Here is a 16590-nt window from a genome sequence, read left to right on the forward strand (position 1 = left end):
ATAGTGATAAACAAGAAAAAAAAAGTTTATAATTTTATTTGTTCAACTGAATTCTGGACATTAAAGAATAAAACAAAATTGGGGTATTGATTCACAATACTATATTTTTTACAGTAAAGTTATGCAGTTTTAATGCACAATGTTGTGTTACATATGTTCCTATATGCTGAATACTGGGTAGAACAATGATTGGCAGCTGTCATGACACTGTTCTAATAGGAAACTAGTTCAGACATGATGCCCAAAGCCTAGTTCCCCCAGGAAGCATCAGCTCTTCTCTTGTTGTAAATGCTAAACAGACAATACTATAATACTGTAATACTATACAGAACTATAAAGTGCACGTTTGATTTATCCAGTGGAGTTGGTGCTCTTCCGTTGTTGTTTTTTTTTTTTTTTTTTTTGCGTGGGAGATTTAAGCACAGGAAAGCAGAACCAAAATGTAACTTCGCAATGAATACAAGAATGCAGAGAACTCACTCTTACTGCTGAGCATCTGATGACTGTCAAAGCCTCCAAAGGTCTCGGCACGGCGGGGCAAGCACACTGGCCCCACTCCTCCTCCCTCCTGGATACTGGCCATGGCCCCTCCCAGACTGCCGTTCACCAGAGTCTGTAATGTCTCCACTGCCACACACACATGCACAGGTCACTAAATGAATTAAACAGGCTAACTGTGTTACAGCTCAGTCCAGCGCTCATGAATCCTCCCAGGCACCTCTGCCTTCAGTCTTCCATGGGATCCTGTTGCCAAGCAACCAGTGAAAAGACTTTATTTTACTAAATGTTTTAAAAACTCAGTAATGTAAATATGCACATGTTGTAGGCAAAAGAGACCATGATGACATTTTGATTAAAACAAAAGCTGGCCAGTCAGGTGAATCTGAAGTCAATAAGAAATAGAATTACTTCTGCCAATTCCCATAAAGTAAGAACAATTACTGCTGCAGGCTGTGGATGCTGCAGTGGAAACTGCAATGCACACTATGTCTACAACTTGTTTTTGTCAAATATAATCAGGAAAAAATTACAAAAATTATTTCTAGTGTTAAAACGTGTGGTGTCGGGGTAGCAATATATTTTGTCAGTATACAAAAGACAAAAGGGCTTGGGGGCTAGATAAATTTACCTTCCTGAAGTGCATCCTTCATGATGGCTGTCCCCCGGGGTGGCTCCTGGCTGCTGTCTGACCTGAAGAAAGGCCCCACCTGCCGACTGCTCTCTTCTGCAGAGCTCAGACCCTCCCACATGCCCCTGAAGAGGCGCACCTTCTGCTCCAGCAGAGACAAGATCTCTGTGTCCTTCTGCCTCAGCAGATCTGAGAAGAACAGTTATATGGAACATCAGTGAATAAAAACAACATTTTTACATCAAAAAACAAGGTGGATGGTTTCAGACCTCTCATCTCACGAGCTTTGGTTTCCAATTGTCTCTTGTCATCTTCTGTCTCACTAGGAATTCCTTCATCTTCATCTTTGTCCCTGGATGAAAAACAGACTTTTTACAGAGCCATGTAACATTTTACTGAATGCATTGCTTTAAGAACCCAAGACTTATGTTTAAAGGTGAACATATAAACAAAGTTTATGCAAGGACAGACAGAGAGGTAGCAGACTTCTGTTTTGTTTACGCCTTCCTCCAGCCTGCCCATAGCTTGATCTCAATTTTGTTTTGTCAGAAGTCAGAGACAAACACGAGGTGCACCCCTAAATCTGTCTCCTCCCCGCTGGCTGCAGAGGAATAATCCCCTGCTTATAGAGCGCTGCCCTTGAAGCCAATCCAGCATCAGACTGTCCCTGAGTACATCCTATCCCCAGGTACAGAAGTGCTAATCCTCCTGACAGCACAGTGCTCAGTCACAGCTTACCGTATATTACGATCTACAAACCAGGAAAGGGCCAAACTCCTGGGTTACAACCCAGCTAACTAACCTAGATACAATTACGAATCTGGAAAGAGTTGATCTATCAAGAGTATAGGAAAGAGTTGATCTATCAAGAGTATAGGATAAACTGGTCAAGAAATAATATTTGACGTAGGACACCATAAGAAGAAGGCAATACTTAATCAACAACAGAACACAGGATATATCCAAAACTAGGCTAGGTGATATGACAAATACAGTTTTTTTTCTCATATGATGAATCGCGGTTTTTAAATTCAAAATATATGTATTATAATAAACAAAAAAAAAAAGTCTTTCAATACGAATTTCCTAAAAATAAACTCTCTCTCCTGCTCTCTTTCTTTAGGTTTGATTATTGTACAGCCTGACAGACCAACAAACTATTCACCATACAATTAATTTATATAAAGTTGTTACTTACATGGACTGCATAGCCTCCTGTATCTTCTGCATCCAGCTGTTGCGTTCATCTTTGGAGCTGGCCAGCACCTCCATCATCTCTGGCTTCTCGATGCCTGCTGTGATGAGGAAGAGGCCGCGCTCTTCGTTGGCCACCTCCCTGACAATCAGCTTCTGGAGGGAGATGACTGTGGAGCGCTGATCCTACAGAGGGAGACTTTGTTACAGGCGACAGGCAGGATACAGTGGGGACAATGAAAAAAAAAAAGAAAAAGAAAACCAGATGATAGGAGGAGGGCCAAGGGAGACAGGGGAGGAGTGAATACAAGAAGGGCAGATTGCTCACACTTGGAAAAGCAAAGCAAGGAATAGGATATCTGTGTGTTTGTTTTTCTTTTCTCAAATTAGTGTTAAGATTATGTAGCATATGAACTTGTCAAAGAGGGCTTCAAATTGAAACAATGTGAATAGAGGTTTCTCAAAAACAGCACTAGATTAGACTAGAAATAGTAACTGTGAACTGTTCTGTAAACTGAATGTTAACAAAGTGATGGTATTAAAGTATAATATTTGAACAACCAATGTTGAAAAATTATCTGAAATCTAGTTTAGTAAAAGCTAACTGTATGAATCAGTTTGTATTTCACTTATGGAAACATTGCATGCAAAGAAAATGAAAAACTTATTATAAATCACATCAACAGGATATGCTCAAGGCCAGAGCAGCTTTATTGGGTGCAGGTAGCACCAAGTGTGCTAATGCTAACAGCACAATCAGTGGGATAGGAAAACATGACACCATCACTACTGGCATTACTTCAAATGTATCTCTTAGAATAGAGAGGGCAGGGAGTGAAGGGGAAATGAAAGACAGCATTTGCTATAAGAGGAGAGAAGTGCTATACCAGCATGGCAAAAACATATTTCTGGTCCTTTTCGTGTAGGAAGACGAAGACATCAGATAAAAGTAAGGCATGGACTTCTGGGGGAAAAAAGAACACAAATTGTAATAAAATATTTACAGCTGAGGTTTGCTTAAGTACAGTAGTGTACTAACCTTTCAGTCTCCCCTGACTGTTTTTGAGCTGTAGTGGTCCATCGTGAATCAGCCTCCTCCTCAGGAGATCCTCTCTAGCAAAGATCTGCCCGCTCTTCATCATCATGATGGACTTTGTGTCCATGCGGCTGTGGAAGTCTTTGAGCCGCTGCCTCTTTTCGTGCTCGTTCACCTTTTCATCCACAGCGGCAATCACCTCTTTCACCAACCGAAGAGCTTCAGTCAGATCTTCAAAGTCCTCACTGCCCTCTGACAAAACATATAAAAATAATAATATTGTATTAATAATATTGTATTTGTATTTACACTGTTTTTAAAATTGTGTGTTACATATTGGCAATATTTGAAATTGATGAAAGAGACATATTCGGTCAATAGAACATTTCATTTTAATAACGTAAAATGTTAAAATGTTAATGAAAAACTATGCACCTTAAAGGTATTTTAACAATATTATAATATATTTGGATAACACATTCTTTCTTGTTTTTATTAATGGCACCATGATATTTTTGTTCACCTTCAGAGCTTTGACTTATGTTTCTGTCATCAAAATCAAACTGTACAAAAGGTTTCTTGATTCATTTTCCATCTCTGACATTTCCTCAATGTTCCAAGTTGTTTAAATTCTTTTAGGAAGAATCAAATATGGCTTCAGATTAAGCAACCACATTTAAGCATTTCAGAGTAGCACAGTTAGAGAGGTGTTTATGCAGAGCAGGTGGTGCAAAGAGATTCCAATGTGGTTTTAATTTGCCTGCATTTCCATTTTGTAGAGACCACCCCCTAAGAGTATTTTTAAAAGCTTTAATTACACACATGCTGCCATAAAATCAGACAGCTTTCTACGACAGATCAACACAAAACCAAAATACTTGCAAATAATCAGATGATGTTAAAATAGTTTTGAGTGCTTTGATAATCCCTCCCTTGTTAGATCCCAAATGAGCAGCTAGACGCCACTGTTAAAAAGAAGACTTAATGTAATGGTGTTTTCCCATTCACATACTGAATGCAAGCAATTTATCATCTGTTCTCTGCTGCTTGTTTAACCAGAACAAAAGTTTAAGACGGTTTCTTTCTGTAGTTATCTTTTGGCCCAGGAAATGCATTCTATATTATGGCCAGATGGAGTATGCATATATTCTTCCCCATAGACTAATCTTACTCCCATAGCTGTTGTGCCACCGTGTTCCTAACCACTAGAACATTATTTTTTGCAGTGATTGTGCCCGGTTATTTCTTCTTGAGTTGGCAGGCGAGTGTCTTCTTAAAACACCTTTGAGATTAAGTCTAGAGCTCCCCAGTCCCACATACAACTACTGTAAACAGGCTTTGGGGAGGGATTAGAGAGACCGCACTTGAGATGACAAGAAGTGCTTCAAATCAGATATAAAACTCTGTGAAAAATCAGCTTTTCCAGGTACATTTGATTTATTACGTAACAAGCAGCAATCCATTAATCCAATATATCCCTCTCCACAAGTAAACACACACAACAGTGTATTGAATTTTTCAGTTATTTACTGAAATACATCTACAGAAGTATATAATAAATGTGGTTACGCATCAGGAGGGATTTTTGGGGCAGATATCTTTAAGTTTTAATCATTTATACTGTTCTCATTTTGTCTTATTTCTTTCTCTGGGCTGGGAGTGTAATTAATCCACCCACTGTGAAAGAAGTTAACTAATAAGAAATGGATGTTGTTTTTCATTACAAAACAAACTTCACGATGTAGAGGAATTGATTGTTAGAAATGTAGGACACATTCAGGCCCACTGTGGAACATTTATTACAATGGCAATTACACAGAAAATGTTGGAAATGTAGTAAGTTGTTGTTTGAGATTCACTTTTTGAAACTTGAGTGTCTCTATATGATATAAATACAAAGCCAGCTGGAACACTCCAATGCACTGCTCACCTTTAGTGTGCTGCAACAACCTCTGGACGAGAACGGGGTACTTTGTTATCCTCTGGGTCACTAGCAAGATGCATTCTGGGATACCAAGCCTCCGCACTATGCTGCTACTCATCTTTTTCTGGAAGAAATAATGAGTAGTTACAGCACAACAACAGTAAGAACAACAGAGTTCATTTAAACTTAAAACTACTTTATTGTGTCAACAAATTCAATATTGTGTTATACGTTTGCCTCCATACCCATAATATCTGTATACAGTAATTTAACACTAATATGAATTTATATTGAATAAGAAAAAAATGAAGACTGTAAATTATTTGTTCTTACTTTGATAAAGGTCTTGAAACGTTTGTCTTTTGTCAGAAGATCTTTGTAGAAATTGACGGCTTCGTTGTGACAGCTGCAAAATTTTCCATAGACCCTTTTCATGCTCTCACCATTGGGCCCTGAGAACTAAACCGGGACATATTGTACATTTACAAACAATGCAGGTAACGATTATTATTATGTCTCATTCACACACTTTCAAATACACACCATTTAGAAAACCATGTGCATACACACCAGAGGCCAAGTGTCAGAGGAAAATGTTCAACTTGGAACAAAATAATTGTCAAATAAAATTTTACATTCAGCAGCTGCATTATAATAATTCATTGCACAAATAATACTATAGAAAAGAGGTCCAGAAATGTATCAGTGAAAAAATGGCATTTGCATACTAAGTTACTGTGTTTGGCATATAGCCCCATGACATTAAGGAATGGGTTTAAAAGCAGAGCACAAATATCTCTACGAGGACAATAAACTGCACCTTAACCTTAAGTTCCATTTTAAAAGTAATTTTGTTGGATAAGACACATTTAGCAAGTAGCAAAAATTTTAATTGCCTGTTACTACCCCAGACTTATTGTGGTACAAAAATGACAAGAAGTCCTCCACCAGAACAAAGAAAAGACAGTTGTATCTAAAATTTAACGGATGATAAGTCAATATCAGTCAGTATCAACAGGCCTAATCATGCTTCAGAATCATGGATCAAAATCATAAACAGGGCATTTTACACACCTAAATATGAGTTTAAATCTAAATCAAACCCAGACGAAAACAGACTTAGGAGTGATTTGCATACCTGACTAAGTACGATGTCTCCTATACTGTGGATAATGACTGCTCCGTCTGTAGACCCTCCCTCCTGCTGACAGCCCCTCTTCCTCTCCAGTAGCCGTAGCAGGTATTGTGTGTGTAAGTCCAATAGTTCATCTAGAGCAGGGAACAGTCTGTCCAGTGTGTGAGCCTCCAGCTGGACCTCCTTCTGCAGGCCTTTACTGTACACTTCGGACAGAATGCGCAGTGTGCGAATGTGGTGCATTTCTGTCTGCATCAGCTCTGCAAGTCGAAAAAGCAACGTTTGAACACAGAATTAGTTGAGAGTTACAGCATAAAAGTTAGAGAAGCTGAGGCACAAAATGAAAATTGCAAATGGTAAAATGTAAGTATGTAAGTCAAAACAAACAAAAGTCTTAAAATTGTTTAACTCATAGGATAAATTCTAGACTGCCCTATGTATGTACCATAAATAATGTCTTGTCGTTTGACCAGATCTTTGCCAAGTTGTTGTAGAAAGTGCTGGTCCACTCCTAAACTCCATGAGTCAGCCTCCAGCTCTTTGGCATCAGCCTCAAACTCGCCCATCAGCTGCCCATCCATCATCTCTGTGCCTGTACGTAACATTACATCACAGCAGAGGGGATAGAGAGGCAGTTCAAGCTTAGTTTCAAAATCAGACTCAAATTAATCAAAGTAGATTTTCTTTTCATTATGTGAAGTGTGTTGGAGAGCTGACCTTCATCTGTGAGCGACTCCATGGACTCTGTGACTTGGTTGGTTCTGTTCAGAGAGTCAGTGGACTGAGAGAGGTAGCGCAGGGTCCGTATAGGCATTTCATCAAACACAGGACTGTACAGAAAGAGATAAGTGACAATATAAAATACCCCTGAAGACTTACTTGTATATGAAGGCCAACACAAGACTTACCCAGCAATATTGCTTATGGAAAGACTTTTAGAGAGGTTGTTTCCATGAAACATAAGGGCTGTTTGTCTCCGAGATGGGATCATCAGGGAGGAATGGTCTTCAGGTGACAAGATGGCTGACCACGGACGTTCCCTTGTAGCACCAGCTAGACCAGAAACACAATAAATAAAATATCTTTTTTTTTTTTAAATCTACTAAACTACCTTTAACAGAATGTGTAATTTACATATTTCATTAGGGTATCATTAAAAAATAAAAAGTATCTATCTTCAAAGTATCTACTATTAGATTTCAAATGAATTACAATACTGCCATGGTACTTACTTTTGTTTCTCATGGTGACTGTAGGAAATGAGCTTGAGTCTGGTAATGTTAACTGCTGTTTGGGTAACTAAGCAGGAAAAACAAACACAGATGTACAAGTGAACAGATAAAAAATATATAAATAAATAAAATAATTACAATGGTTGGTTATGATAACTGTGAGCGATACCTTCATTTTCACCTTGGAACAGACTGGGAGGCTGTCTCGGCAGCCTTTGTGGACGGAAGCATTACAGTCTGGAAAGAAAAGCAAGAGAAAGAGTGAGTGAGTTTTTGGAGATTGCCGTGGGGGTGTTAGGTCTGACTCAAAACTCTGGCTAGTTTTCTTTGCCAGTCAGGAAGCTCCACCAGCCCGCTAATGAAAGCCAGACCCAGGCATGGTATGTGATGCAATCGAGGAGTAACACTGTTGCTGGACACACAGGCCAGAGGGTGACATAAACACTCGAGTGCATGGGAAAGTTTCAATCAAACAAACATCCCCATGGCTCTTGGGGGAGTATAAGTTATCATAGAGGATCTCCATAACGAAATTCACTCAATTCCCTGCATGAAAACTGTCCTCAAGTGTTTATTGTACTAAATTTTGTGTTCAAAGTTTAAGATTAGCTTGCGTAGGCCTACATGTAACTTTTTAGTTGGGGAATTTTTTAGTTCAAAAATACCTAGGAACCAGGCATTCTGACTGTGATTTGCCTCTCCACAGATCTGACCTATAACTTGGTCTGGTTTGGTCTCCAAGAAGATAGAAAAGGCTTAATACAATATGCACCATGCACATTTAAATAGGCTATATGGTATGAACATAATCACAAAGTAATATGTATAGGGTATTTATTTAGTTCAACTTTAGACAGGTTATGAATAAAATATATCTGCAAAGTGAATGTCAGACGGTGTTCACCATGCAAAGCAGGTAGAGCTATTCTTCCGATTGACCAGACATTGGCAGATTGTTATAGCTGCAGAACAACTGAGATCCATTACAGAGCGGGTTTCTCCTTTTGAGGCTGTTTTTGGTGTTGCGCCAAATGCTTGTGCAATAAACTACATCCTCTTTATGGGTACGGCTGCTACTTCAGTGGAAAACAATGTGAATTTGTTCAAAAGTCTGAGAGGAGCAGACAGAGGTGACCCTTTAGTCGGCTACACTACTTCTCACCTCAAGATGTAGCATTAAATCATTCTGCTTACAACAGAACCACACTCAAATACACGTCACATCACTTAGGTCTGGTACACTATGTTTATTGTATACTTTTAAGCAACATTTGAGTCATTTAAATACCTTTGTATTTGGGAATTTTACAGTTCAGTATATTTATTGTTAAATAAAACTATAAACATGTTTTATTTCTAATGACCCTTGGTTAGACAAAATTGTATATTGTAAGATCTCTATTAAATCCACATTGTTATGTATTGTAAGATAATGATGCGGTGACTATGCACACATTCATATAAGAATCAAATGGCTCTTGTGGAGTTTATGTGTTCCAAATTAAGATTAATTTCCTTTTTATGAAAGAATCCCAGCACATAATGGGCTTTAGTTAGTATTTAGCCACAGGAGATCACTCCAGTAGGTCACACAATTATATAATACACAAAACAAAGAAAATGCACAATGTCAAATAAGGATGAGACCCAACAACTTACAAGCACAGAGGTAAGCCTCTTTACTGGTAAACGTCTTATTGCACTGGGAGCACTGGCTGGACTGGGACAAGCACACAGAGCTGAACACATGACCGTTTGTGGACTTCTTGTCCTTTTCCTTGCCTTCCTTCTCCTTCTTCTCCCGCTCCTTTTCCTGCACAACCAAAATATAATAAAGGACAAATTACAGCCATTATTTACACAATACACAATATACACTGTAGAATAAATGTTTTAATATGTTCTGCATGGGTGGCTAGAAACTTTGGAGACCAAAGATATTCTAAGTCCCAATTTGAATCCAGCAGAGCAGCATTATTACACTGATCTGCCACACAGCATGGGGTGTGCATATTAAGTGATGCATTATTTATGCTGACAACAAATTGGCTCATTAAAAGACCATTTCAGATGCTTATTTTGCGACAGTATTTACTGCTTTGTCTTTTGATGTCATACATAGCCTGCTAAATACATAAAAAGTTGAGGTAATGGGTGCAGTATAAAGTCAAAACGAATACAATTGCGGGCACAGTAATAGGCCATAAGCAGTTATTGTTTTTTTTTTTTTTTTTTTTTTTTTAACATTCATTCATTTTTTACATCAGTTGGAGTCATTGTTTTTTCTAACCAGGCCTAATTAAGCAGAGAAAGATCTATATAATCTATTTTTCTATTGGAGACTCGAAGTCTGGAAATACAATTTTAACCTTTTCATCAAGGCTGTCCTTCTGTAGCATCGCCAAAAACTGACAAAGATCTTCAGATGTTGGCCATATCTATAGTCTGTCCTTACTCACAATCCCATAAAGTAATGCTGAAAAGAACAGAGCCTTTGTATTCTCTTTGACATCACAGCGTCTCCACCCGAACCCAAATGAAATGGAAAAATGGAGTTTCCAGTCTAGTTTTAATGACCAACTTTGAGCCTCTTGGTTTGAGCTAGCCACAAAAGCTCTGACATACTAGAGCTTATTTTGTTCAGTCACTTAACATAACTTCAGGCTGACTACACCACAGAAACATTACAACACTAAGCAGTCATTTTCACTTCCTACAACAACAATGTGTCAGAGCAGGGCCAAAAAGACATCAAATTTGCATGCTTTCCTTAAAATCACACTCTTTAGCACATTGCACTTTCCTTTTGTGATTAAGATAAAAATACACACTTTTCTGAACACTTGTGTAGTTTACTTCCAACTTCTGGCATTCGCATTAACATGTCCCAGCACTGGCAGGTTAATCTTGTGTGACAATCAAAAGTTAATCTACAAGACATACCGCCGAAGCATGCTTTAATACACCCTGACTACCTTGGAAAAAGAAATCAGCTCAAGAGGGAACTGCAGTCACTTTGAATCCAATACTGTGACAGGGTCCTTTAGCAGACTGGGAACAGACTATTCTCTTCTACCTACCTCCAGCCAACCCTTCCATCTGAGAGAAAAGCCATGGCTCCCTGTGAATCTCCTGTATAGCATCCCTGGCAGCAGAGACCGAGAGGCTGCCACTACCGCTGCTCAGGCCCCATCTGGGAAGCTACAACGAGGAAGTGACTGGCTTGCTTCAAGAACTGTTTCTGCTATTTATGTCTTAAGTCGGACATAGGCAATGTGACAAAACGTTGCAACAATCCAATTTTAAGACTATGGTCGCAATGGTAGCATACTTGGGGTACAGTATGACAATTATACAGTTGCAGAATACAAACTAAGCAACTTGTCCTGTTATAACAATTTTTTATGGTGTAATCTTGAAAATCACCTACAACATCTTTCAACCTTTTATAAACTGGTTCTAAATAGCCTTTTTTACATTTATTTAACTTTCTTTTCTTTTTTTTTTTTTACAATTAAAAAAGCATTAAAAGGTGCTCTTTCTGTAGTAGTATCTCTTTGGAAACATTGTGCCGTGTATAGTTCTCACTTCTGAATACAGCTTATTAACTTGGAGCTAGTCTGCAATATTGCAATAAGACTACAAATCCAGTGACTCCTTATTAAAGTTGCAGTGTGTAACTTTACTGACAGAGGATCCATCATCAGCTTGTATCCATAGAAATATTGCTTTGCCAAGAATGTAAGAATGTTAGAAATGTTACAAAAAATATCGAGCACCACTACATCATATTTCTAGTGATAGTGCCACTACACTTTGAGAACTATTAAATAAAACGCTGAAAATATCAATGTGACTATATGAGCGTATGGAGTAAACTTGTCAAATGGCTCTGTGATATCAGGGACAGTCCCAAGTTGGTGCCCCGCTCCAGCCTCCAGGCCTCTGTCCCTTAAAGCTGTGCCCGAGGTCAGAGAAGAGATTACAACAACCACAGACACAAACTTTATCATTGTGTCAACTTCCTGCTCAACCACTGGTATTTCTTTAGGGGAAGCCAAACTCTTTGCAACACTTTTTGACAATTAAAGTAACAGATTTAAATTGAAAAATTTGTATTTTCAATTATATTTTGACATGTTATAACTAAATAGTGCATTATTTGTAAGGTAACACTTAAGTTTAGGGACCACACAGTATTCATAGCAAACTAATAGTAAAAGGCAACATCGCTGTGAATAATTAGAATGCTAGGATTGCATAAGATTAAATGAGGAATATTTTGACCACTACAAACCATTTAAAATTCACTAGTTCTGCTTTTTTCAACTTTAAGTACAAATCTGGCACAATATATTTAAAGTAGTGTTCATTAACATTTACATTACATTATTACATTTGTGGGTTTTACATACATATACTATACTCTTAATGAGCAGTATTACCATAACTGAATAGCAACTAACTAGTATACAAATTCCTCCTTAGTTAGCAACTAATATGTAATCCTTAAAATGACAGTGCATATGTGTATATTGCTAGATTTGTACAGACCAGAGAAGATTTTGATTTAAACCAAGTCAACTGGGAATAAAGAATGGAGGAAGTTAATGTGAACATTGAACATTGAGTGAAACATGTAGCACTTGCTGCCATTTCTGTTTCAGGGGAGCTGATTTGAAGCCAAACCGAAGAAGACACATTGCAGTTCCCAGAGATTGTACTTAAATATGAAGCCAGTATGACATCAATGTTTGAAATGGAAAATCTAATATGGCGATGAAAACAACAAACAAGAGAAAGAAATACTGTTCATGCCGTACCCTGGTCTTTTTGTACATTTTGCTTTTGAGGTAGCTGAAGGTCCGGCCGACTTTTGTCAAATTCTTTTCTTCCATATCAGTGCGGAGAGGGCCAGGCTCCTCCTCAGATATACTGCAAAACACACCATTCATTCTTTCTATTTGACACTATTTACAGCACAATGAGATTTTATTTTCAGGAAAAGAAATAAGGATGTTGAACTGACCTGTAGGCTAGTGATCCTGCAGTGCACGAAAACGGCCGCATGCCTGGAGAAAAATATGAACAGATGATGTAAAACAGATATTCAATATGGCTGCAGACAAAATAGCATTGGATTATTAAGCAAATGTGGGCAATGATACAGACTTATGGCACAAAATAACTACTAGTTTCTTGAGCACAGCATTTAATTATTTTTGGGAAACCACTTTGGAAGAGAGAGATAAAATAGACGCCAAAGTCGGGATTCAGTAGCTTCTGCTAAACAGATTCCCAAGATATGCCAACATTTTGTTGAAATGTTGATTAACAATTAAATGTGAAGTACAGTAAACGTAAAATTGAAATATTCTTGATGTGATGTCCATATTATGTCTGTCTGTTATGCAAAAATAAGTTAATATCAAGCCTTTGATATGTTATTAATTTGTTCCAAACTGTTATAAAAAACATCTTATGGTAATTCCAGCAAAACTGAGAACAACACAATACGTTTAAGAGCTTGTTGTTGTTAACAGCAACAGAGTCAAGGACACAGTGAAAACTATTAAAAATATCTCACAGATAGGAAGAGAAAGGGGAAAAAGTGGAAATTCTATGAGTACATCTATCTCTTGAGATGATAGTAGCATTTCCATTCTCATGCACTACAATACTTTTCTCATTGTGATTTTATGTAAACCCAAGATAAAAGAAAAAGGTGAGAGTAGGTTCAAGGGCTAGTCAATGTAGAATATATATGGTTGTTTATAACCACAAAGAAGTGTGGTGTTAAAGAGTAAGTATTATGCTTTCTTGTGGCTTTGTGTTTCTTTTAAACATACTTTGTTTTGCACCTTGGGATTAGTGTTTCACAAGTTATGATGTTTGCATTTAGGAAACACACTATAAACTTTTGTTCCCAATTTCACATTTAGGCATTGGCGCTCCCTCTGCTGTCAGCAATGGGAATAAACGATGCAAAAATAAACAAATAAAGCCATTAGGCAATATTACTATTACACTAATAGAGCCATGTGTTTATTAGGAACACAATTTGATCACATTACAAGTGAGGGTTTATATTCCAAATGCATACAGGAAAAGTATGGATTTTTACCCTTGATGTAACAATCTGGGCAAAAGGTGAACAATATTTCTGAATGCTCAGAGAAGATGACTTTGGACTAAGAAATTAATGAAACAAGCGGAGATGAAGCAAACTGCAACTCTAGATCTGTATTTAATGTGGGGACAACAATATTATATTAAGGAGCTAAAAAGTCAATTTTGCATAGCAGATGTCCTTTAAAAAAGTAAAAAAAAAACACACACATTGAGATTGGAGACTCAGGGATCATTGATAGATACACTTACTATAAGGGAACTTCTGGGTGGGAGACATGCAATAATATGAAACTGGGTCAAGGATTGGGGTTATCTAGTCTAGCATCAGGCATGAATATCCAAAAACTGGAAAAGGTGGGGTCTAACAGCTTGTTGTAACTCCTACATGGAGTTAATACTTACTGGTGCCATGTTCATCATCACTAGATGAAGATTCCATATAAATAAGCTGAGATTTTGTGAGGATGGGGGAAAGACTAAAAGAGAAAGAGATCCGCCTCTTACGTCTCTGGCGCCCCACTGCTGGCAGCAACAGCAAGGAGACAACAACACAAATCTTTCAGTACAACACTAAGTTTACTGTTTTCAAAGAGGTGAGGGAAATAAGGGAGATTTGAAGGAAAAACAAAATCATAAAACTGTTATTTTTGCTAGTTCTGTAGTGTGTAATTAATTGGAGCAACGTGACGTAGATTAGACCATTTGAGTTTGTTTGAATGTACACCTACCATCAATGTCTCGGTTGCTGATGGCAAGCATTGATACAGATTTGGTGAGTGGCAGGGTCATGGGAGGACAGCTGTTACGCATGGGCAGATACCGTTGTGACTTCTGCAAGACAAGAGACAAGGTGAAGTCAAGAGACACACATTCAATTGAAAACACTCAAGACACTCGATTACAGACTGTGACAGACAGAAAGTGCACTTCACAATAGTGTTATATCAGGTCATACAATGGTTATGCCCAAAGCCCAATGTTTTTGTTTACAAATTGTTCTCAGATTATGCAATACCTCTTGTTGACAAGGCTGGAGTGTTTATAAAAGAGAAGAGTGCTAGTACGTGATTTAATGCACCTAAATTACCTTTTTGTCCAGTCTACGGAGCTGCACCCTCTCCTCTGGCTCCTCAGTCAGTGACATAAGCGATCCTCGTTCATCGCTGTCATTATTATGGGTACCTGAAGGTTCCAGGATCTGTGGGCTCTGCCTGGAAGAACCTCTCAGTTCCCCCTGCACTCCACTCAGCCCCTCCAGGCTGTAGCTGTTTAACAAACGGAACACACAGTGACCTAGTGGTTAAGAGATGGCACAGGGACGCTGGGAGCTCACACTGTTTGTCACCTCTTTCAGGGTAGTAGCAGATCCACACTCCACCACATACCTGTTGGCATGCACACACACACACACACACACACACACACACAGACACACACACACACAGAGAGCTGGCCCTGTGCACTGTTTAGCCAGCTGAGTTATCACTGGGCTCTGCTGCAGATTTACAGCTGGAGCAGCAGCAAATGACTTCCAACATCAGCATCAGCATAGAGCTCTACACTTGTGATTTACAAACCCAATTACATCGATCTATGACTGGGAATAAGAGGCCTTAAAAAATCCAATACAATGATTATGGAGAGGAAAACTACAGCTACATTTCAGAATGAGCTATGCTACGTGACTGTGGCCCCTCCGCTCCCGGACAGCACGGGTGATAGTTAAAGCTGTAGCCGTATATCTTTCCTATCTTCAGCCCTTGGCTTTGTATGGCACTCTATTATCCAGCAAATCATCAGTCCAATACATTCCAGCATCAGTAACCCAGGCTCCTCTAAGAGAACGGTGAGGTGGTGATTATCACTGACCCATCCTCAGGGCTAAGAATGTGATGGCTATATCTGTCAGGTGGGCCTTACCTGTTATTACATTTTATTCTAGCCCGAGGGTCCACAGCAAAGAAACATGAATAACAGCAACAGCTGCCACAGCTCTTTGCTGCTGACTGACTGCATTGCAAGAGATTTGCACACACATAATCATGCAAATCAAGCAGCATGTAAATATCCCCTATTGAAAGTAGGCCATGTGCTTGGAGCAAGGCAAAACACAATCACACAAACACACTGTACCTGAGGGGACTAACTAATTTCACAGTGCCACCACAGGGGCCATCGGGAGGGCAGCCTCTCATACTAACACAGTGAGCAGGGGTGTGACAAGTGAAGATGGAGCAGAGCCCAGGGTGAGGCAGAGGCAGGAGAACAAACATCACTGTTATGTTAGAGTGGTGTGATTCTGCTAATCAGTGCCCTGTTTGGGTTACTATAATATTTATTACTAAGGTTTACTGAAAATAAACTTGAACAGTTAACTCAGAAAGGAAACCTTTATTTTTAGGACAGTAGAGAGATTTGTCTACTAACCCAACAGCTGACAAGACATTTCACCTCTATTTGTACACTATACAACACAAAGAAATGGACACAGATTATGAACACCTCCTGTAAAATGTGGTCTTCTGCTGACCAGACCTATGCAAAGCATTTCAGATGATGAATGAGAAAGAGACAGGAAGTGGGTCACTTGCGAGTAAGGAAATGAATCATTATTTAATGTTAATGACTGGACTTTAACTTTCCAGTGGGTGGGATATGCACTCTAATATACATTAGAATCTGTGCCTTTGGGATGAATGACATAGCAATGTGATAAAGGGTCTATAGTTCAGCAATTTGACAGTGCATTAAAAAGTGATACTGAATATTGTATACTGTATTCAATTGTATTTACCGCAGATCACTAAT

The 16590-nt window shown here is 38.6% G+C and overlaps 1 protein-coding gene across 3 annotated transcripts in view; it reads right to left on the reverse strand.

Moving 5' to 3' along the window:
- The window catches only part of LOC110175342 (A-kinase anchor protein 13), a 64739-nt gene that overhangs the window by 5600 nt on the left and 42549 nt on the right, over positions 1-16590 (reverse strand). For all 3 annotated transcript variants that reach the window (XM_055154248.1, XM_055154246.1, XM_055154247.1), the window contains exons 13-31: positions 14870-15047; positions 14511-14613; positions 12680-12722; positions 12474-12585; positions 9310-9463; positions 7820-7887; positions 7651-7717; positions 7327-7471; positions 7136-7248; positions 6864-7010; positions 6422-6678; positions 5617-5742; positions 5290-5407; positions 3363-3611; positions 3211-3287; positions 2328-2509; positions 1399-1481; positions 1130-1318; positions 481-627 (exon numbers count right to left, since the gene is read on the reverse strand). In XM_055154248.1, the coding sequence (XP_055010223.1) occupies positions 481-627; positions 1130-1318; positions 1399-1481; positions 2328-2509; positions 3211-3287; positions 3363-3611; positions 5290-5407; positions 5617-5742; positions 6422-6678; positions 6864-7010; positions 7136-7248; positions 7327-7471; positions 7651-7717; positions 7820-7887; positions 9310-9463; positions 12474-12585; positions 12680-12722; positions 14511-14613; positions 14870-15047 (2558 nt within the window). The remainder of the gene's footprint in view (positions 1-480; positions 628-1129; positions 1319-1398; positions 1482-2327; positions 2510-3210; positions 3288-3362; positions 3612-5289; positions 5408-5616; positions 5743-6421; positions 6679-6863; positions 7011-7135; positions 7249-7326; positions 7472-7650; positions 7718-7819; positions 7888-9309; positions 9464-12473; positions 12586-12679; positions 12723-14510; positions 14614-14869; positions 15048-16590) is intronic.

Source organism: Boleophthalmus pectinirostris, unplaced genomic scaffold (genome assembly GCF_026225935.1).
Source record: "Boleophthalmus pectinirostris isolate CB_2022bp ecotype Guang Dong unplaced genomic scaffold, ASM2622593v1 HiC_scaffold_19, whole genome shotgun sequence".
Classification (NCBI taxonomy): Eukaryota; Metazoa; Chordata; class Actinopteri; order Gobiiformes; family Gobiidae; genus Boleophthalmus; species Boleophthalmus pectinirostris.